This window comes from Schistocerca serialis, chromosome 4, assembly GCF_023864345.2.
Source record: "Schistocerca serialis cubense isolate TAMUIC-IGC-003099 chromosome 4, iqSchSeri2.2, whole genome shotgun sequence".
Lineage (NCBI taxonomy): Eukaryota > Metazoa > Arthropoda > Insecta > Orthoptera > Acrididae > Schistocerca > Schistocerca serialis.
The window spans coordinates 244,684,931-244,708,933 of record NC_064641.1 but is presented as its reverse complement, the minus strand read 5'-3'; the positions used below and the strand labels follow the sequence as shown (position 1 = coordinate 244,708,933).

At 40.3% G+C, this 24,003-nt stretch overlaps 1 protein-coding gene across 2 annotated transcripts in view; it reads right to left on the bottom strand.

The window, feature by feature from the left end:
* Window positions 1–22,712, bottom strand: part of LOC126473642 (acetyl-coenzyme A transporter 1) — a 71,113-nt gene extending 48,401 nt beyond the window's left edge. Inside the window, exons 1-5 of one of the 2 annotated variants that reach the window (XM_050100832.1) lie at window positions 22,546–22,712; window positions 22,199–22,453; window positions 12,973–13,271; window positions 12,729–12,883; window positions 9,490–9,686 (exon numbers count right to left, since the gene is read on the bottom strand). In XM_050100832.1, the coding sequence (XP_049956789.1) occupies window positions 9,490–9,686; window positions 12,729–12,883; window positions 12,973–13,271; window positions 22,199–22,411 (864 nt within the window). In that variant the 5' untranslated portion in view covers window positions 22,412–22,453; window positions 22,546–22,712. Of the gene's footprint in view, window positions 1–9,489; window positions 9,687–12,728; window positions 12,884–12,972; window positions 13,272–22,198; window positions 22,461–22,545 lie in introns of both variants that reach the window. The other variant, XM_050100831.1, reaches the window with a different exon arrangement.
* Between the last annotated feature and the right edge of the window lie 1,291 nt (window positions 22,713–24,003).

The window sequence follows — 24,003 nt, the reverse complement described above, 5'->3', positions numbered from 1 at the left end:
ATGGCCTATATATTTGACACCACAATGCTGACGAGACATGCAGTACCCACCTAATAACTTAGACATATCACAAAGCATACTTTCATTATGTCTAACTTTCTGGACGTTGTTCTTAGGAATATAAGACGCCGAGGTATTGTTTTATGAAACCAGGGATTTGCCTATTCTATCAGAAACACTTCCAAAGAAAGGAATCCTGTAGTACTTTCTTCTAGTGGAATCTGTATTATCGGTTGTGATATGAGAGCTGAAGGTCTTTGAACGGGATGAAAGTTCTGCCGCATTGTGATTCCTATTTAGTCTCCATACAATATACCGGTTAATGGTACGTACAAAAATGTTGCAAACATTCGAGGCTTCTATTATTTGCGTTGTTAGAACTCACATTCGAAAGCCTCGGCAGATAACTGACACTATGCAGCCTGTGCAGAAGTGCTCTGAATGTCACCCTCTTCTCCATTCCATAGTAAACTGAATATTGTGTTATATTTTGTTTAATCCCTCCAAAAAATTTTCATGGTCCTGAAAAGAGCCTCTATATAATTAAAATAATGTCATCAACGTACCTTGATATTAGCAAGGCAGTAGTATAATGGAGAACCTATTTCTGTATGGATGCAGTATCTTCGAACATGAAATAATTGAAATTAAAGACTAGTTTGAGGAACTGGGCTACTTCGTTGATGTCATCCCATGGTCTTCCGCTATGCTCAGTAAGATTACTACTTATTATTTGATGCAGTTGGTTGTTTGGGTTGCTGGAATACATGTTCCTATGTCAAAGAGTACCAACAAAGTGCCCTCAGGTATGGAAAGGTCTGAAAATTATTTTAAATGTCATCTCTATTGGAAATATTAAAATTCAGCAGATGTTTGAAATACTTAAAAAATTTTTTTGTCCTTCAGTGTTTTCTTAATGTTAGCTACATACTTTGCAGTAGAGTCACACCTACTTTCCTTTATGTTATTTACCTCAATAAACTGGTTAACTTTATCAATGTATTGATCTTGTATAAACTGTCATGAAATCAGTTGTGGTTCCATAAAACTTTCTACAGCCAGAGCACTATCTGATGCCTATATATAAAAATGTGGACATCTGGCTGTCGTTGCCTGCAATTCAAGATAATACGTATAGAATTCAAGTACCTTACATGCAAGGCACTAACTCAAAGTAATGATCTTCCAAATATAACTTTGATGAACTAGTGACTGCAGTGGAATATCACACAAAATGACCACATGGGACTTTATATCTGAAGTGCCAGGATAGTTCCAATACTGCTTAACACATTGTCTCACAAGATTCTCTACAACAATTAAATTTTCACACCCAGTCATGGTCAAAAGGCCATATGCAATTATCTACCATAACACCCAGCAAATAGACAGTAAGATAATAAGCACAGCCCTATGTACCAGAGTGAGCCATGGGAAAAGCTTTGATCATCTGATCTAACCACTTCTAAACCTGTAGTTACTGTGGCAACTTTTGAGCACTGATCAAAGTCACTCCCTACAGAACTTTATACTTTGTAAACATCAGATGACCTAACAATAAAGGTGCTGCTAAGGATGAACTGCCAACATGGTCTGCCTGGAGCCAACACCCATAGACATCTGCTCAAAACAACAGAACACAACCTGTATTTGTAACTTCTGCTCAGCCTGTTACATCAGACATGTCACTTTTCCTCATGTTAGATGACCATTGGATTGTCTCCCATATAGAGTGAACTGAGACATACAGGCGACAGTAGATTTGTTGAATTAACTTCTTTATTCCAGCCCTCGGCCATAGTACACCACGAACAGCTTGGTGGAGATGTCCATTTGCCTCTCAGACGAAACAATAAATGACCAGCATTGCTAACAGTGCAAAGAGTGGGGCCAAGTGTGGCATCACTCAAATGCCACTGTCAGTAATGTCTCCAGCTGCGACTGTGATGACAGTGCGGCAGTGTAGTCAACAAATCCACGGAGGTGGCCGGATTGCCCTCCAACAAGCAGGCAGCTCTCTGCTCCAGCAGCAACTGCTTTCATGACTCAGGGCAGGCTGCCCTGCACTGTGGTCAAACAGTGGACCCCGTACTGCATTCCACGATGTCACTCTGAGTGTCACAGACTCATGGCATAGGCTGTGATACTGAGATGAAAATATTTTAGTGCACAAATGGCTGAGTACTTATTTGCTCCAGACTATGTTCATTTAGGGCTTAATGTACGCACTCTGAACACTTCCGTGGTGGCGAGTGAGGAGAGGCTTCCGTCCTTCCACTAGTGTATTGCAGTGTTGGCTGTTGCTGTACTGCATCCAGCTGGCTCTGTTTCAAAATGCTTGTCAGCCGTGTTTTGCTTTGCAATGCATAACACTCTTACCTGCCTGTGGCTGGCTCTGCTGCAACTCGCTTCCAAACTGGTGTACTTTTTGACCGAATATAATCAACACACTGCACTAATATTCAGAATTAAGCTACTTTTATGGGCCACAACAGTAACCCACAATTACAACTCACTAGGAGACCTCCTTTTAGTAATTTTAGGATTGACCTGTCTAGTACAAAAAGTATTTTTATAGGTGGGCTATTTCTTCTCTCCCACCTTGCAACAGCAGGGATGAGACCATCCTGCTATTGGCAAGGGTAACTGGTCCTAAAACATTCGTGGCGCCTCATTTTCATCCTTCTCTGGAACCCAGCTTTTACCCATTCAAGCGGACTCATCTATCTCGTGGCCACATCTTGTCTGTGGTGTCACTGCCAGACACCACACTTGCTAGGTGGTAGTTTTAAATCGGCCGCGGTCCATTAGTACATGTCGGACCCGCGTGTCGCCACTGTCAGTGATCGCAGACCGAGCGCCACCACAAGGCAGGTCTCGAGATACGAACTAGCACTCGCCCAGTTGTACGGGTTGTACGGACGACTTAGCTAGCGATGCAACACTGACGAAGCCTCGTTTATTTGCAGAGAAGATAGTTAGAATAGCCTTCAGCTAAGTCAATGGCTACGATCTAGCAAGGCGCCATAGCAATTGATAGTTATCGTATGAAGCATGTCTCATCAAGAACGATGTATACAAATGATGGATTAAAGTTAAGTATTCCAGCAGCTACGTACTTTTCTTTATAGCATTCATTACGTATCCTGTTTCAGACCTAATGCCCGCCTGCGTGAGTTAGCGCGCGCATCTTGGCCGCCTCTTTCAATTAGTGTGCGTAGTGTTGGCAAGTCTGCCGACACTACATTGTCAATATGCATGACAATGGTCAAACACAGCTTTCGCTCGCCTTCATGAATTCTGATGCGATGATTGATTAAAATCATACAGCACTCAAAACCAATGTCGGATTTAAATGTGGACTGCTTCAATAGTTTGCAAAATTCCAGTAGCCTATTTTACACTCCGTTCTACAACAAGTTATACTTTCCCTTAACTTAAGACACTAACGTGAACTAGGTTCCTACATGAGCATGGACAGGGAAATAACATGACACTCCTATGTCTCGCATGCAGACTACTGTCCAGCGATTCCCACTCGTTGACTTTGGGAACCTCCAAAGTGGTCAACTCCAGTTCAGTGCAATGGTGCTGCTGCTGATGGAATTCGTACCGCACACCTCAGAGGTAATTGTGGTGAGTGCTTTCAGCCAGTGATATGTCTGATTCTGTCTACAGCCTTCATGCATCAAAGGTGACCAGATGCTGGAGTACCACAGAAAAACTTCACTATAGCTGGTCACTGATGAGGTGGGATGATGAGCAATCTTTTTCACAACATCGAATAATACTTCCTCTCATACAGTCTTCCATTTATTAAGTGAAATTCTCCTTTGTCGGTAAAAGGATTCTATGGTTTTCAGCAATGCTGCATATTCCCTCTGTTCCAACAGCAATTCCACTTAATGCAGGAATGACTCAGATTTTGTCCACGACCCTGTGTTCCGCGACAAGACTTCTTCAAAGGTAGTTAGTGTTCTTGTGAATATGTTTCTTGTCATATACCACTGTGACATATTCCTAAAGTCCCAGTGCCGATCTCACTAGTTGACTTGTAAGGTTCTTCACACTTGTTAGTTATCATAGAGAATGATGGTCCTTCAAAATGGTGAATGGTTTTACAGATAAATACGGCTGGAACTCACTGATGGCCCAAACAACTTCAAGGCACTCTTTCTTTGTTGTAGAGTAGTTCATACCAGATATCGACAGTGCTCTGCAACCATAAGCTATTAGTTTTTCAGCACCTTCTTTAATTTGTAATAGAACTGCACCTATCTCATAACCATTAGCATCAATGTGAAGTTCTGACTTGGCGTTCTCATCATATAATGCTTGGACAGGAGATGTTAGTGCCCCCTTAAGGGTAAGGTAATATTTTACTTGCACCATGTTACAGGGAAATCCAGCATCTCCTTGCAGCAGTTCTTGCAAAGCAGTGCCTTGGCACAGAAGTTTTACATGAAACAGTGGTAATACGAGCACATTAATACTTTAATGTGCCGAGGAGTCAGAAAGTCGGTGACCGCTATTATTTTCTCCGATGCAGGATGGCATCCTCTGTCACACACTGGAAGCGCTAAGATTTGTATTTCTTGGGCAACGAAGAGGCAATCTTTTGGACTCAGGCAGTTGTCTGAACACACTTCAAAACAGTTGTTATTGACTTAGTTGTTGTTCAAATATCTTTGAAAACACAAAAATGTCACCCAGATAGAAAATAGATGTTTATTTAAGGTGTCAAAGCAAGGTGTCCACACACACTCGAAGTTGGCAGGAGCATTCCATTGTCCAAACAGCATGACATTGAATATGTAAGGGCCACCAGGAGTTGTGGAAAACAGTCTTTCCCATCATCCTCATCAACTTTGATTTGCCAATAGCCTTACTAAATGTACACAGTTGAGTCTTAATTTGCTCCTCTCCAGCAGTCTAGGTAATCATCAATGCCTGGCAATGTTTAGATGCATTTTTTTTTTTGTGATTTTGTTCATTCACAGATGGTCAGTGCACAAATGCCATGTGCAACCCCCCTCCTTCATGAAGACCAATACAGAGGAACAAGGACTCTTAACACTGAATGGTCTCATCTTGCAGTATCTTCTCTACTTCCTCCAGGATTATCCATCATTCAGTTGGTGGCTTCCTATGCAATTACTGGCTAACTGGCAGATAATACCCAGTGTTGACATGGTGTTTTACCGTAAGCCTCTTGGTCTGTCTTTTCTCCACTTCGGATCTGAAAACATCCAAAAATAGGCAAAAAACAGTTAACACTCTACTCACATTGTTCCTCAGTCAGATTAGATACTTTTAGCAGTTCTATACTAGTTTCATCTTCATTGTCTGTATTGGTTGTGGAACACAATTTTTCCTTGTCTATGGCATTAAGGCGCTCTTCTTGGACACAAACAGATTTAAGAATGAGCTGTGGCTGCTCATACCAATTAGTGATCCAAAGTTCTCCTTGATCACCTACAATGTTTATGGCCATCGCTGGCAGGTTATTTCTTCTGTGAGCCTGAGTAGCTTTTTGCAATTGACAAAAGCTTCACAGTTTAACTGAGCATCTAGATTGATGACTGGAACATGTCTCATTGATGACAATGAGTTAACAATGTCTTCAATGCCAAACAAACACCCAGAGCAATCTTTGTTATATGTGCTCGCTGCAATAGCTTTGTTGGTCTGGGCCTCTGATCTTCCAGTCTATGACTGATAACATTATGAATACACTCTGACAAGAACACAGATTCACAGGACTCTGTTCTGTTGTTGGCACTCTTGCAATAGATGTTCCTGTTGGCTGGACATAATTCTCATTTGTGACTTTCTGCACATTCACTTCTGTACCATAGAATGTACTCTTCTTTAGATGTTGACAATGAGTATTCAACACTACCGAAAAGGAAGCCCGAGCTGACTAGCACCTGGACAGGTTAGCTGTCGATGATGATGTCAATGAGATTTCCTGACATGTTTATGACTGTCATCCATGGAAGATATACATCCGTAGTGGCCTCACCGTTAGATATAGTTGCTCAGCTTAGAATCCTCAATTCTGACGTCCATGCAAGCAGCTGATACCTCTGTATGATGACAAGGAATGGCCATGGCAAGTTGGAGAACTACCTTGTCCTGGGCACAGCAACAGACTTCATCAAACTGGTTGACAATTATTGTCTGCAGTTAATTGGTGAGAACAGAACTGTCATGATAGTTGACATCTGCTAATGTAGTTGTCATTAAAAAACCTCTTCTCCTTTTTGTGCAATAGTGTACAACATATACAAGGTGTCCACAGTGAAAAAGTATGTTTTCCTCTGCCCTCCAAATGTCTGTTCTGTGGGGCATTATACTTGGAGTAGAAGTTGGTTGAACCTGCGTTGTTTGGGTACAAGGTTGTTGTTCAATGGCTGTGGCATTGAGTTGGCAGAGTATGTTCTGGTGGGGGTGATCGGTGCTAAAGACTGATACATGTCTTCTTCAACATCTTCTATTACTTCCTGATGTACAGGGTCAACATTTATGGCTGCTATCTTGTGCTTACTCAGCCTGACATTTCTGGCTCTCTCTATCTCTTGTATTACAACCTGGCATATGAGAGAGGAGAGGTCACTGTGGTCTTCTACAACTGCCATAGGGATCACAATTCGGAGTTGGTCATTTTTTTTTTTTTGTCCAATTCTTTTCTGTTGAGTTTCCGCACTGCAGTGGCAAAACATGATGAATCCCTCTGTGGTTGTGACCAGCTTTTATCAGAAGGAAGAGCTTGTTACATGTCTTCTGAAACTCTTTCATCAAATGTGAGATATTGTCAGCTTCACAATTCAAATTTGCAGTTCGGTCTGAAATTTATCTCACTTACTGAGCTTCTCTTCTCAAATCACTGCTGAGCTCTGCTGTGAAGTAGAAGTAAACATTTGGAAAGAATAGTGGAATCAAGTATGTGTGAAAAAATTAAGGACGAAATTAACTTTCACATGATGTATCACTGCCACATACTTAGTTCGATAAAACTTGCACCATACATAAAAACAACTGGTACGGTACGGTATAGAAGGTAACTGGAAGAAATACAAAATGAGACAAACAGAAATGATACATTTATTCAGAGGTAATAGCTACAATGAAACCCCCTGAACATCACAAGATGTGGGAAGTGGTTCTTAAAAGGATGTGTGATCACCACAGATGGTGATGCATGCTCTGCAGTGTGCTCCCTTACTGGTCACAAGGTTAGTTAAGAGTTCTTGTTGTAGGGTGTTCTATATCACCACCAGTGCAACTGACAACTGCTGGATGATCACTGGCACATGTGGCTGTGCAGAAATGTGTTTCCCCAATGCATACCAAACATGCTGAACAAGCCAGGAGAATGCGCAGGCCACAACATTCACAAAAATCCACTTTGTTCCAAGAGCCTGTGCAGTTCAATGTGGTTCGCACATTGTCATCCACAAAAATGAAGTCAGAGCTGAATGAACCCCTGAAAAGCGGTAAGTAGTACAGTGTCAAAATAACATTTACCAGTGGGTATACCATGTTCACAAATTTGGAAGTCAGTATGCTCATGCAACATTATGCCTCTCCACACCGTAGCACTTTAACCACCAAAACGATCATGTTAGACAATGTTCCTTGGTGTTTCACATGTTCCCATTTCTCCCAGCGTGAGAGCACATCCAGAATTACTACTCAGACTAAATCTGTTTCCATACAAGAAGACCGCTCCACTTTTCTTTGGTCTAGTTCCTATACACCTGGCACCATTGCAAACAGTTCTGTTTATGTACAAGTGTCTATGGAACAGAACATCCTGGTTGCCGGACAGAGAGACCACATCCATGCAGTTGCCGTGTCACTGGAGAGCACAAAATTTTGTGCCATGCATTCCTGTTACAAGTGGTTGCAACTACATCTGTTATTTGATGCGGGTCCCTTCTTGCCGGCTGCACATTGTAGTGATCATCTGCTGCTGTAGTTGACAGTGATTGATAACTTTTTTCCTTCTGGCAGCTGTGCCCATTGTTAGGAATGTTTCCCAAGCATGTGAAACAATGCTGAGCAGTACCAAATTCTTGGGGTTACACTTTCCACACATCATCCTTCTTCCAGTTTCCTGATGTTTCTTTGCCATGTGAAGTCATCCAAATGCTGTCTCAAGGCAATGGTGAAATGAAGAACACCATCAAAGGTTCACTGATTGACACAGTTTTTCCCCATTTCTCCTACTGGCTTGTGTTGCAGGGAACACCCCATTTGGCACTGTTTTCACTCAGACCTCATGTGGTGTTACGTTCAGCTTTCTGTGCATGACTGGGAAACCTCTGGCAACATGCTCATTCAATTTCAGTCATGATCTCAAAGTTGGTAACATGTTATGTTACTGTACCTGTATCACACTTAAGTTTTGCAGAGCAGCATATTTCTATGCAGTTTCTGTGACCTCACATCTGTTAAACTGGTGAGGAGAGGCATGTTTATAAATGAAGATTAGAGAGATGCTTAAGCCAGTTCAGAGTGAGCTGATGTTAAGGTAGGTCACTCAGACCTACAATACTTTGATTTCTAAGAATACCTTCCAAAAGTATGTAGGAAACAATGGGAAAACAAGGTTTATGGCTGTTGTTACTGTTAACTTCTATAGTGAACTATGTTTGTGAAACAAATACTGTGGTATTATTACATGGTTAATATTCACACAGGACAAGCAACTCTAGGGCCAGACTCCTGGAATGGATTGTAGTCAGTTTACTTTATTATTTATTACTGATGATCCATATGTTAGATTTGTGGTGTCATAGAAAGGGGCCTCAGAATTTAAGTTTTTATCAGCCTCCAGCATAGAAAACATCATAAGATGGAGACTGTCAACTCATTCTTATACCTTGGTACAGTGCTGACAGAAAATGGTGGGTCTGGAGAAGACGTGAAGAACCATATAAAGAAGGCAAATGCTGCCTTCGTACAACTGTATCCAATACGTTAAACAGAATCATCTCATACAAAACAAAACTTTGTATTTTTAATACAAATGTGGATGCTGGCCTCTATATCGGCGAAAGCTGCAAAGTAGACAAGAACATAATGTCACAGCTTCAGAGCTTCATAAATAGCTGTCTCTTGCAGACCGTGAATGTTTGATGGCTGGAAAAAATAAATAATGAGGAACTCTGGAGGAGAACAAATCAGACACATGAGAGGAAGTGGTGGTAGTTGGGTACACACTAAGAAAGTGTGATGGAGGAATTGAGAAGCAGGCACTGGAATGAAATCCCCAGGAAACAATTAAGAGAGGCAGGTCCAGAAATAAATATAAGAACACACCAGAAGGGAAAGCAAAGAGAGTTTGCAAGACCAGATCAGAATTGAGGGACATGGCCAAAGATGGGGGGGGGGGGGGGGGGGCGGCAAGTTCTTGGGGCCACAGCAATTAAATTGGGTAAGTCAAAATATTTCAAAATTGCAAAGCCATGTGTTACTCACCTTGCTAGTTAACAGAACAACAATGGTTGTACGGACTGCAGGCAGACGTACTATATCCCACAACAACTTGTATGTCTCTTTGACACCTAAATCAGTGTCATGTGGTTCATTTCCTTCACGACATGGAATCTCATGTTTGAATAGGCCAACAAGTGTTGTTGTGACTAGAAATACTAGTCCCCAGAAGTACAGAAAACCTGTAACACACAAACGTACCATTATATTCATTTTGCAAAGCAACAAGTATTGCTAACAGAATGGATAAATGTATCATTGTTTCAATTATTTTTGTTAAGTCCAGCCTGAAGGATACAATAACAATAAATTAAAAATTAAGTTACCAGAAGTAAGATGGCAATCAGGCATCACCAGCATGGCTACAAAACACTACAAAACACCAAAAGAAAAATTCACTTGATAAAACTACAATTACAATGAGATAGAAAGGCTGACCAAGACTTACATTCAGGAGGAGATATTCCAAATACAGTTGACAATCACAAATAAAAGGTAGGTATGGAGAAGGGGGCGGAGGGCCTTGCTTTGGAACAGTTAGTTCCTTTGCAAGGGGAGGGAAGAGAAATAGGTTGGAGAAGAAGAGCAGGTCACTTAGGCTCCAGTTTGAGAAGAATCTATCTGTAGTGATGACAGGGGTGACAAAGATGAGCAGCTTTACTGCACTGTGGAGAAAATTGGGTTGGACTGAAAGGATAGAAGAACAGTTTATGAATTGTACAAACATCAGAGAACAAAAATTGGTTTGAATACAGTAAAGAAGATCCAATGCTGATCAAAAATCCACAGGGGAAAATAAATCTAAACCTCCTCTTTCATGTCCTTTCAGCTGCATTCATGTGTGTCAAATTTACATGCTATCAATTTCCAAGCCCAGTGGATCCATCTTCAGGAACTTAAAAAGGATGCAGAAATCAATAAATTTATTGATTAAGCACTGTTTTTCATATACTTTTCCATGGGGCATTTAACAACAGTACAGGACATATCAAAACTAGACAGCAAAAAATATAATGGTTTATAAGTGTAAAGGAAAATAACGTAAAAGTAAGAGGGCAAAGCACTTACTACAAGGATGTGGAAGTAAAAGTATCAATTCAAGCCCAAAGACTCCTCAATAATGACAATTTATTACTATTATCACTCAAAAGCTTTTAAATTTGTTCTGGCACTACAGATAGAACAATATAGCTGTGCATGTGTAGGTGTGTCTACTAGGACACTCCAAAATCTTAGTAACAGTTTTAATCTTCCCTGTTCTTTGAGATGCAGTCTGTCAATCTTTTTTATCTACCTACCAACCAACCACTCTCTTTCAAATTCTAAAGGTGGCAGGGGTAAATTACAGGGAGCGAAAGGCTATTTACAATTTGTACAGAAACCAGATGGCAGTTATAAGAGTCGAGGGACATGAAAGGGAAGCAGTGGTTGGGAAGGGAGTAAGACAGGGTTGTAGCCTCTCCCCGATGTTGTTCAATCTGTATATTGAGCAAGCAGTAAAGGAAACAAAAGAAAAATTCGGAGTAGGTATTAAAATTCATGGAGAAGAAATAAAAACTTTGAGGTTCGCCGATGACATTGTAATTCTGTCAGAGACAGCAAAGGACTTGGAAGAGCAGTTGAATGGAATGGACAGTGTCTTGAAAGGAGGATATAAGATGAACATCAACAAAAGCAAAACAAGGATAATGGAATGTAGTGTAATTAAGTCGGGTGATGCTGAGGGAATTAGATTAGGAAATGAGGCACTTAAAGTAGTAAAGGAGTTTTGCTATTTGGGGAGCAAAATAACTGATGATGGTCGAAGTAGAGAGGATATAAAATGTAGGCTGGCAATGGCAAGGAAAGCGTTTCTGAAGAAGAGAAATTTGTTAACATCCAGTATTGATTTAAGTGTCAGGAAGTCATTTCTGAAAGTATTCGTATGGAGTGTAGCCATGTATGGAAGTGAAACATGGACGATAAATAGTTTGGACAAGAAGAGAATAGAAGCTTTCGAAATGTGGTGCTACAGAAGAATGCTGAAGATTAGATGGGTAGATCACATAACTAATGAGGAAGTATTGAATAGGATTGGGGAGAAGAGAAGTTTGTGGCACAACTTGACCAGAAGAAGGGATCGGTTGGTAGGACATGTTCTGAGACATCAAGGGATCACCAATTTAGTATTGGAGGGCAGCGTGGAGGGTAAAAATCGTAGAGGGAGACCAAGAGATGAATACACTAAGCAGATTCAAAAGGATGTAGGTTGCAGTAGGTACTGGGAGATGAAAAAGCTTGCACAGGATAGAGTAGCATGGAGAGCTGCATCAAACCAGTCTCAGGACTGAAGACCACAACAACAACAACCAACCACTCAATGTCTCAAGTAGGGTGTATATGGTGGATAGTTACCTTTACTTCTTCAATTAGTTGTCTTACACACAGGATTTTCAAGAAACATAAACATAGCTGTAGATTGGGAATGACAGCATAACAACATATCTCGTAAAGTAATATGGCTATATAATTTACGAAAAGTATGTTCACAAGACTAAAAGGGTAAGTTCTTACCAAACTAAGGGAAGTTTTAACAATGTGATTGAAAATAAGTAAATAGAGAAACATCATTTCTTGCACCTGTGTCTCTCTCTTTCTGCTTGCATTATGTGGGTCTCTCTTATCCTGGATCCTGGTTAACCATTAAGAAGGAACTTCTTGACCCAAAAGCTGTAACTGCTGTTATATAGTTTTATATGTTTGCATTAGCTGTGCAGGAAATTTTGTTCCCTGAAAGTACATATTGGCCACCTCCAACTGCCTCTTTGTGAATAAAAGTGATGTCTTTCCAAGAACGTAACATGACACATAAAACAAAAATGGTGTACCTTGCTTCCACAATGTCAATAAACCCACAGTAGAATCTAGTCTAATTCACTTCTACTTTGTCAGTACCTACATAGCAAAACCTTTCTTCCTTGTTTAAAAAATAATCTTTTTCACTAATGTTCCTTTACTTCGATGTTGACTGCTGTTTGCTACGAAAACTAGATTTGACATAAGGCAATAAAGTAGATCTAAAGCTGCGATGCTATGTCACAGTTCCTGAAGCTTTCAGCTGTCATTCCTTTATGGTTCCATGTGAATCTTTCTTTTCGTTTTTTGTATGTCATAAGATTAGAAGAGAACAACAGGGTCAGTTTTTTTCCCCCATAGCACGTATATAGTTAATTTGTATACAATACCTGATAATGTTACTAATCCCTGAGGTTCTGGCTCAGATCTAAGGTATGCATTACAGAACTCAGCTGATTCTAATCCCATAAACACAACATATCCTAAGAAATATCCAGCAGTCTGCCCAACACTGTTGCAAGTTGAGGCATGTCCTACATTGTTCCTGCAAGATTGTAGAGGAAGTCACATTAATTTAAATAGCAGAAGAAACAGTAAATAATTACAATTAACTTGTTGCTGCAACATAACTACCTCTTGAGCATGGTGAGAGCCCATCCATCAACTGCAATATCTTGTGTGGCTGCTAAGAAGTTGAGACAGAAGAAAAATGCTGTCAAGGTCCCAGTACTAGGGCCATTTGTTCCTGCAGATTCTCCTTCAAGCCAGTGTTCTACATTAGCTGATAAGAACATCATGAAAAAACCAATCAGGTACTGAGTTGGTACCAGCCATGACTTCCGTCGACCAAAGCGTGTGGAGAAAACTGAGTCCACAATTGGGGCCCACAAAAGCTTCAGGCTAAATGGCCAATGCGCAAAACTAAATTCAGCCTACAAAAATACACAAGAAGAATTTTATGTAAAAAGTTGATAGACTGACCAAACCATCTTATTAAAAAGTTTGCTAATTACTATTTACCTCCTGAAGAAGAGAATAAGCTTTAGACATTTACACTGCTTTACTAACATTATGCTAAGGAGTGTTCCACAGACAGAATACTCATAACTTTTACTCACACAGCAAAAAAGTTACTTATACTTAAATAGTTGACTTCAGCACTGAAGGGAGTCTATTACATTGGCATTACAGTAACCAGTGTTTCTATTGCAGAATATTGCTTAAGGGGAGCCGGAACAATGAAAATGACAAAATTAATGTTCTTTGGTTTTTTTTCCACTATAAAATTATTGGAATTATCTGAATAAAACAAATCAAGAAATATCCAGCAGTCTGTCCAACACTGTTACAAGTTGAGGCATGGCCAACATTGTTCCTGCACCCTTCTAAGTGAATTCTAAGTGTGTTTTTTATCACTGCAAAGTTGACGTGCTGCGTAAACGGTTGCAGCGACTTGGAGTGTGAGCTCTGACGGTACCACTTGCTGGTTGCAAGCAGGGTATCTTTGCGGAATTAGACAGTGTTTTGTTTTCCAACGTTGTATGGCTTTGTCTCTGTGACAAGTGACTGTTCATACTGGTACACATAAACGCTATACCATGTGTGTTGACTTGGTGGAGTTTGCTTTGTGCTGTTTAGCTGTTCAATTTTGCGTATTTGACTAATTTTGCTCATCCTGTTTTACATATTTGGTTTGTGGATATCAATATGCCCCGTTTCAGCAATCGAGTGTTTAAGAAAAGGCACAATGAGTGGAAGAAGAAATCTTTTGTTGTTTCGAAGGGAGATGCTGCTCAGACTGCTTTGCCAACTACTCCAAATGAATGTGATAGACCTTCTTCCAGCAAGAAACTTTGTGACAGCAAAGAAAAATTTGAAAACTATGAAAGTGACAGTAACGATGTGAATGAAATAATTAACATTTCCTTGCTCTCTAATATTTTGAAACATAACGTATTATGCCAAGCTTGCAAAGAAAGAGGACTGGAATTGAAAATAACTACACACATTGGTTTGGCATGTAAAATGTTACTGAAGTGCAACAAATGTGCTGCAGAAGTTTCAGTGGAAGAAGCTGTGACAGATAACGTGAATTGTAGAGATTTAACTGTTGCTTTACATGGATCATGGCAACGCAGAAGTCATAAATCTCTAAATGGAGTTGTGACAGCTACCAGTGGCGACAGTTGCAAAGTAATTGATGTTGCTATTCTCTCAAAAAATTGTAGAGGGCAATACCAAGGATGAACATAGTGAAAGTTATGAAGCAAATTTTCACGGCACGAGTGGAGCGATGGAAGTAAAGGGAGAGAAAGCAATTTTTTCCAGATCACAGAAGCGGTATAATGTACGATACACTAACTATCGAGGAGATGGTGATTCTAAGGGATACAAAGCTGTCGAGGAACTCAAACCTTATGGCAATGAAATTCAGATTAAAAAACAGGAGAGCATTGGAAATGTGCAGAAGCGCATGGGGGATCACCTGCGAAAACTAAAGCAGACATTAGGATCCCAGAAGCTTAGTGATGGTAAGACCCTTAGAGGAAGACGAAGATTGACAGATGAAGCAATTGACAGATTGCAGAGGTATTATGGGTGTGCAATTAGGCAAAATACAAGATGCATTGAGCATATGAGGAGAGCAGTATGAGCATTATTTTTTCACACTGCATCAACAAACAAGCACCCACAACATGCACTGTGCCCCACAGGTGATGATATTCAGAGATTTATCACAGCCAAGTTTAATGGAAAAGTGTTTACATGGGAAAACACAAAATCCAAATGAAAGTGTAAATAATTTAATTTGGATTAGGATTCCCAAAAGAGTGTTTGTACAGATAAAAACACTGCATTCTGGAATGTATAATGCAGTAGCAACGTGCAGTGAAGGAAACCTTATCAAATGTGATGCGCTTAAACGTTTAGGTTTCCAACCAGAACACAACACCATTTCCACAATGCACCTAATTGATGAAGAAAGACTAAGACGTGCAGGAGAGACAAAAGCCTACAACATGCAGCAAAAGGGAAGAAAAGACCAGTGAAAAGGAAACTAACACTGGAAAAAGAAGAGGATGCTGATAATCCATCATATGGGGCAGGAATGTATCAAAAAACTTTGGAAGCCGTTTCCCGTAACTTTAAAATTTTCATCTTTGAGGAACTTTTTCTCAAAAACTGCTAACAGTACATCAATGAAATTTATACACAATATTGTTTACTTCTTTTCCTTCATTTTTATAACAAATTCTAAAAAAATACTGTATAATTCAAGAATTATGGAAGAAAAAGTGCAAAATTTTAGAGTAAAAAATAAGCATGTGTTTTAAAAAATTGTAAAACAAAAACCAATAAACATTTCTTAACATGGCATTTTAACTTCGTAGAGAAATATTCACTGAAAATGTAGTCCAAATTTCAGAGCAATGTGTTAAATGGTTTTAGAAAAAATGTTCCTTCTATTTGCTAAAATTAACATGGAGGAGATTGATCATTCTGGCTCCCCTTAAGTGTATGGGGACCATACCAAGTAGGTCTATCAGGGAAAACAGTCATAAGTTTGTTTGACGCAAGGGAGATTGTCACAAAGAAGCTGAATGACCTAAACTGGCAGATGATTAAAACCAGATGCCAACTATCTTGTTTCAAGTATAAGTATTAAAAGAGATATCTATGAATATATTACACAGGGACCATGGAGACAAGATTAAACTACATTACATCGAGCACGAAGGCTTTTAAGATATCATCCTTCCTGTCCTCCATATGTGATTGGAACAGAAAGATGTGTGGCTCAATCGAAATTTGCAGTACCACCCTTTGTTCTGACCCATGATGTAACTGTGTTGTGTGACATCATTACGGTATGGAAACTTTGAAATGGATTGTGTTTACAGAGGGCAAGTTGGAGTAAGTGGTGATGCTCTCTAGTGAGGGATCTTCATATTTCTAAGTTGTTTGTGAGTGATTTTCATTTGGTGTTGGACTTAGTGTGTGTGTTTTGGAAGTTTATTTTTGTTGACTTCTCAGTGAGTTGTTTTACTGTTGTTAGTTATTGTCCACTAATTTGTTTTTAGTTTTGGAACTGTAAGCTCACTGTGCTGTTAATGGTTTGAAATTTAATTTTTTTTGTTTTTCATTTGGTACTAGGTACGGGTCTGCAGTAATTACCAACTTTGGACGGTGATTGAAAATACATGTATTATTCTTTGGACAGTCATCTGGGTTTGCTTCACATTCATGCCCAGTTCTAATTTTTGACAGTTCACTTTTACTGTTGGTTGTCATGTGAGAATCTAACAAATTAAGAGATTAAACCTTGTTAACGTGTGTCATGTGAATCTCAGCATATTTACGTCTGAAATGATGAAAGCAAGCATTTAAGTGGCACAAAAGCAGACCATAAGCAATACACAGAGTGTAACAGTGATTTTGCATAGCTATGTTAAGTGAAACTAGACAAATGAACAGCTTTTATGCTTGAAGAGGCCTTACAGAAGCAAATTAAGCATCTGCAAAATTAAATTGCTGCAGCAAACGACCTAAATTTATACAAGTACAACAGTTTGCCCGCTGCGTCTTACGTGGTTCCCATTCCTAAGATGAAAACACAGATACCGAAGTTCCTGCCACAGAAAGCTGAACTGTGGTTCACAATGTGAGAATTGACATTTACGTAAAACAGAGTTACTAATGGTTACACAAAGACTGCGGTAGCAGTTAACAGCTTGGATGCTCGAGCAGTCGAAATGGTGTCTGATGTTATTTTGAAACCACCCTCACAACAATATCTTCAGCTGATGAACACTTTGGTTTGATGTAAATGTAAGTCACTGGATCAATGAAAAGCGCTTCAGTTCAAGTGTATCGGCAATAGAATGCAATCTGAATTGTGGTGACATCTGAGGAACATTGTGGAAGAGGAAGCAATGTAAGGTAAAACTCTATGACATGTATGGCTGCTGCAAGTATCACTTTCAATGAACAAAAAGGGGGCATTCTACTGTGGGGCAGGTGAGTACCTCAGCATTAACTCAACTAGCTAGAGAGATCACCACTGTGGAGACCAGGGATATATGGCATATGCAACAGATTAAGATCCATGAGCAGCTCCTACATCTTAAATACCAGATGGGCGCAATGCATAAGCAACTGCTAGGACTGGTGATGAGTAAACGGACCTGCACAAGATAAAAGATGAGGGGTATCCATCCAACCAGCAAAATCAAACAGTTGGCCAGACAGTAAATGGAAAACAAAATCACCACATACATTGGCACCAAAAGCATTTTGGTAATCAGATCACGTGATGCACATCTCCCTGCCCATTCCGAAACTGCCTCAGCAGTCTGCAGTAGGCACAGCAGGCCAAACAATTCCATACAAGTTCCAAAGTGTAGGTGAAGGAATTGATACCGCATCTGCAGACGCCAGTAGGAAGTAGTGAGACTCAGCACTCAAGATGGGCCCAGTTATTTGTGAGCAATTGACAGCATCCATACAGTGAAGTAAGCGTGCCCACTCACATTATGGCATCTGTCCAAGCAAAATAAGACTGCCATGGTGGGTGTAATTCTCTATCTTGCAATAGTTAACAACTCACCCATCTTATTTTGAGTGTGAAGTGACAGTGAACCTGGGCTACAGTAAAAAGTTCACGTGGCAGGTGTTAGTGAGTCAATATTAGATACAGACTTTATATGCTACCGATGACTGGAGATTAAGCTAGGAACAGTGAAGTGGTAACAGGCATTACAGACAGAAATTCTAACAATGGTTCGATTGGTCCAGAAGCTAGACAAGAGATTGTTGGTCGATTACAGAAAGTATTGCATACCACAGCACATCACATTAAGAAGACGACTGGTCAACCAGTCTAACCGGCCAATGAGACTAGCACCAGGCTGCTTCTTTGCAGTGAAGAAAGAATATGAAGTGATGTTGCAGGCAGGCGTCATGTGAAGGTCTGACAGCTCCTCTGCATTACCGTTACACCTAGTGAAAAAGATAGATGACACCTGGAGACCCTGCAGGAATTATAGCATTCTAAATACACAAACAATTCCTGACTGCTATCCAGCACATAGCCTAAGATATTTCACAAATGTGTTAGCTGGTGCTACAGTTTTCAGTGTGATGGGCTCTCTTCAAATACCTACATATGCCATTTGGTTTAAAGAATGCTGCTCAGTCATGGCGGAGGTTTGTAAATGAAGTACTAAGGGGCTTTGATTTCTGCCTAAATGATATTTTGATATTTTTTATTACGGCTGAATTACACGAGGAACATCTTCAGACAGTGTCAGACAGAATACATAAATATGGCCTGGTAAAAAATGAGGCAAAATGTGTTCTGCATCAAGAACAGGTGGCCTCAGCTACTGATTTAAACCTCTTAAAGAGAAAAATAGGTCATTAAGAGCATTTCTCAGCTGAAAGTTTACTAGCAATTAAGATGAATCTTGGGGGTCATCCACTGTTACCGACGTCACCTAGCCAGAGCAGCAGAGATACTTGCACAGCTGACAGAAGCACTGGCAGGTAACAACACTACAGGCAGGTGTCCCTACCATGGACAACCGCAAGGCAGCAAGCCTTTGAAATGGTAAGGGCTAGTTTGTAAACAGCAATCCTCTTATCCCATCTGGTCCACAATGCACCATTAGCAATAGTGGTGGATGCCAGCCAACAGGCTATCGAGGGAGCTCTCCATCAGTACGTCAAGAATAGTTGAAAAACTTTGGGGTTTTTCTTTCAGAAGCTGATGAAGTCCCAGACTAATTGGATTGCATAAATTAAGAGCTGCTTGCCATTTATTAAACCATATGACACTTCTGTCCTTATGCTGAAGCAACACCATAAGCCAATCTTCACTTACAGATTTGTGGACAAAGATTGTTCACCCTGGCAGTTCTGCCAGCTTGAATTCATTAGGCAGGCAACTACAGATATAAGACACATAAGAGAGGCAGGAAATGTGGATACCGAATTTTTTTCTAGTCAGAAAATCTCTTTGGCAATAAATTATGATCAACAAGCTATGGAAGAGTAGCTACAACAATACTTGCATGATGGTTCCATAGCTGTTCAGCTCAAACAAGTGCGGTTGCTAGGTACAAAGGATATTATTTGATGTGATGTGTCTAGATCCTCACCTAGCCTATCCGTGCCTGGAATGCTACAAAGAGCAGATTTTGACAGTGTTCACAACCTCATCCATCCCATTGCAAATTCCACTATTAAACTGATGATTGAGAAATTTGAGTGCTCAAATATTAAAAAAAGACTGTTACCACTGATCAAGAGCATGTCAACAATGCAAAGTTGGCAAACATATTCATGCCAATGGAAGAATTTCCTGAGACAACAAGTCATTTCCCTCACATTCACACAGATCTTATTGGCCCACTTCTGCCATCAAATGAATATCTTTATATATTTACAGCTACAGACAGATATACATGTTGGGGGGAGGCAACGTCAACTGGTCATATTTCAGCAGAAATCACAGCAGAGGCCTTCCTTAAAACACTGATTTCCCGTTTCAATTGCCCGGCAGACATCATGAAAGACCACGGCCAGCAATTTCTACCAATACTGTTTTAGGGACTGTCTAGATTGTGGAGGCTCCAGCATCATCATACAACTTACTATCAATGCGCAAACAACAGGATGATAGAGCAATGACATAGAACACTGAAAGCTGCACTTAGGTGTCTTAAGAACACATGGACAGCTGTACTACCACTGGTTTTGCTGGGGCTTCAGATAGCTTTTAAGCTGGCCATTGAGGCATCTACCATAAAGAAGGTTTATGGAGAGGGGCACCTACCATCGGAATTTTTTCAGTGACACTGATGCAAACAGAGATGGAGCTACCATATATGCTGCAACAGGTCAAGCCCAAATAGCTAAGTAGCACTACACTCGAGCATCCCATCGTGGAGATCTGAGAGCACTGATGCTGTGAACAAAAACAGTACATCCACCTTGGAAACCATGGTGCTCTGGCATTTTCCAGGTGCTAATATGTGAGGAATATAAGGTCAGATAATTTACAATGACAAGCCAATGATGGTGTCATGAGAACAGCTGAAACCATCACATTTGCTACTCCATGTGTACCCACACAAAAACAAGATACTTTGATTCAACACCAGTAACCTTGAGTCAACTGGCTAGTGTTACTTGTCTGCCTAAAGCAACATAACACTCGCCTCAGCCAACAAGCCCAGATGAAGTGCCAAAGACACTAGTTACTTACACGAGAACAGGTTAACAGATATGACATAAATACCTGCACATCATAGGAGCTCCCTCTACCACAGGGAGGTAGTACATGAAAAATTATCACCACTGAAAAGATTGTGGTAGTTATCTGATGGTGTGTACACTGAAATATGCATTAATGGTGACAAACATACATCTCACAGTGAGTTCTCTCTCGGATGTAGAAATCCAACAGAGTTCTTCAATTAAAAACAGTGCAATGACTTAACATTACATGTTGCTATTTTATCGACAGTGAATTCTAACACAACCTAAAATACTAAATTTCTGGCTAAAAGTCATGAAGTGACCCCTCTTCGCATTTTTTATATTTTATGTTACTATATCTGTACATAACATGCATCAAAACACTATTCTGAGGCTTGTTCACCATCTAATGCACAGTTACCAAACCTGCCATCCAGTTTTAGCTTTTATCATGAAAAGTGGGTTTGAATATGACATGAACGTAAACATTAGGCAATGTTACAGATAGGTTTGCTACCTCAACTTTATTTAGCATTCAAATTCATTAGCTTTCCCAATTAACAACCAAACTGTAGGCTTCCAACCTAACCCACACATCACTGTGCTGTGCTACACATCATGCAGTCTTTACAACCAAAATTTTGTGTGTGGGTGTCTGGGTGGGGGAGGGGCTTCTAATATCACACTTTAGCCAGTTTATGCGAAGAGATGATTCAATGGACTGGGAGAAATCGCCCATCAGATTGTTGCTTAATTTAGTCTTTATCTCGACCACAATATCTACATGATGTTTAATGTGCTATGATATGTTGCTGAAGACACATCCTGTGCCGCTTGAACTCTTTGCAGAGGTTGTTGTAGTCCTAGTAGGCTATATTATTGACATTTTTCACTATCTTTTTGAGGAAAAGGAAATACTGGTAATGACAAAGGACATTTAACTGCATAGTTAGGCCTACATGAATTCAAGGTTTCTGTTTTTTCCTTACATGAATAAAGAAAACTAGAAATCACTGCCATAAGTATCAGTTTCATTAATTACCGCTAGTCAAAATACACTTGTATACTTTACAAAAGTAGACAGCAGTGGTCGCTTCTGCCTGTTACTGTACAGCTTGGACCTTCCACATCATAGAGAGCTCTACTTCAGTAAGGACTTTACAGAACAGAGTAACGAGCAAAGATACACAATCGGATTTTCCACATGATACATATCAAGTCTTTTGAGGTGGTACAACTTTTATTCTAATTTCTGTTGAATGCAAAGCATAACACTGAAACGCTGGTTGTCTGTCTTTTTCTCTGTTGGCCTGTTAAACCCTGTAAGTATCGGTAAAAACAGTACCTGCTGCTGTCAGTTATTTGAACTAACGATAATATATACGTCAGCTAAGAGATAATTTTATTTTTGGACGGAACAGCTGTTTCCGTTTATTACTATGCAGCGTAAACAATACCAAATTTTTTTAATTTTATTTACCGTTTCGGCGAGTTGTGGTCATGTCTGTCCAACTCATATCGAACTGAATCTGTATTAATTTCGCATTAATGTGAAAAAAACACGAATTAAAACTATATTTGGTCGCAATTAGCTTACTTGTTGTCGATAGCTCACGCCTCTGTTTCGGAGATACATAGGGATTGCCGCAGTAAGCCCAATAGGGATTCCTTGTAACAAGTACAGAAAGAACAGAATAGCGATATTTTTTTCATCTCCTTTGATGTCACTTCTCCTTTCTGGTAGATATCCGTCTTCTACATCAGTCGAGTGATTCCTCACTTCCGTCCCTGTTCGTTTACGGGTGCTCATCTTGTTATTCGCTGAGTAACTTTCAGTATCGTCGTACTCCACCTGTCAACTAAGTACACGTAATCAATGCACACCGATATATGTCAGCAACAATCCACGCCAGCAATATACATCACTCCAGTATCCAAACTAACATGTTATCACATCATGCATCCTTGTCAGGGTGAAATTTGCTTATTGTCTGACACACATATTAGCAAATGCCACTGAAAACATAAATCCCCAACAACACATTACAACTTCTCTCCCACTCTCACTCAAACCAAAACATTATCACATGTGTATAGAGCGACGAACATGAATCAGTGCTGCCAACGTCAACTTCTGCGTTCTCAAAACAGCCAGTGTCAAGATTTCTGAACTCGTTCTTCGCGTCAGGCAATAAACTTGTCTCATTTACCAAAGATTCGTAGTTTCTAGGGACTGAAACCTAAAACAGTACAATGTTTTCAACTTTATTGTATAACTGTATAATTTACACGTCCAAAGTTTGTTGTCTACGTATCCAATAAACGTAAATAAACAGAAAATACATGTTCACGATTTCATATCTTCACAGTTATAATCTGTGTAAAACGCATAATTATGTGGGCAAAGTGGAGGTTCTAGCTGTGAGCAACAAAGGACAGGCGTTACGCGAATAATCGAAAATTGTAACAGTTGCCAACTGTATACGCGGAAAATATTCTTTGTGTGCATTGCAGAAAATCATACAGCACATTCAACACTGGATTGAGTCAAAAGCTCTAAGTCGATACAATGATTAGCACACGTGTATTATGTCACACATTAACTTTTTGTGTCCTTTTCCAACGATTTTGTTCCATCATAAACGCGTAAGCTCCTTCGCAAGGCCTATTGTTGCTTTATTGAAACCTTTCTCAATGGCTGCATTTCGCCCTATCTGTAATAAAGGCTACTATCACCTCTGTACACAACCAGCTCCCTTCCCTACCCAGTAGCAGTAAATGTGTACCAGGCCCTGATCCGGCCAGTAATGGAGTATGCGTGCCCTGTCTGGGGATACGCGGCAAAGCAGCACCTGGACAAACTTCAGAGGCTGCAGAACCGCGCCCTCAGAAGGGCACTGCACTTACCTCTTGGATTCCCTACAGACGACTTGCACGCCGCAGCCGAAATCCCACTCCTGAGAGAGCGCTTCCAGGATCTGGCAAGGGCCTTCTATGAGGGTTCTTCCAGATCCGGAAACGCACTCATCCACTCCCTAGGTCGGTATGACATGTCCCGCGATAAGCACAAGCGCCCTATGACGATCTTCGACGACTAAGTCGAAGAGAAAATCCCAACACCCAATCCATCATCCTGTTTCTTCCCATATAACACCAAACTTCTCGCCTACCTCAGGCAAGTACCAGACACACTCACAACAATCATTACAAATCAAAGACACCAAAAATTATAGAAAGATCACACACACACGTTCACAGGGGAGTAAAAGCCGAAGGGCTACAGACTCCCCCTCACACTTCCCCAAAGAGGGGAAAGCAACAGATGAGAGCAGCAACCTCTGTACAACTCTGGCATCGAGGTGAGCCATTCATCACTCAGAATTGGTGTACGTACAACTAAGT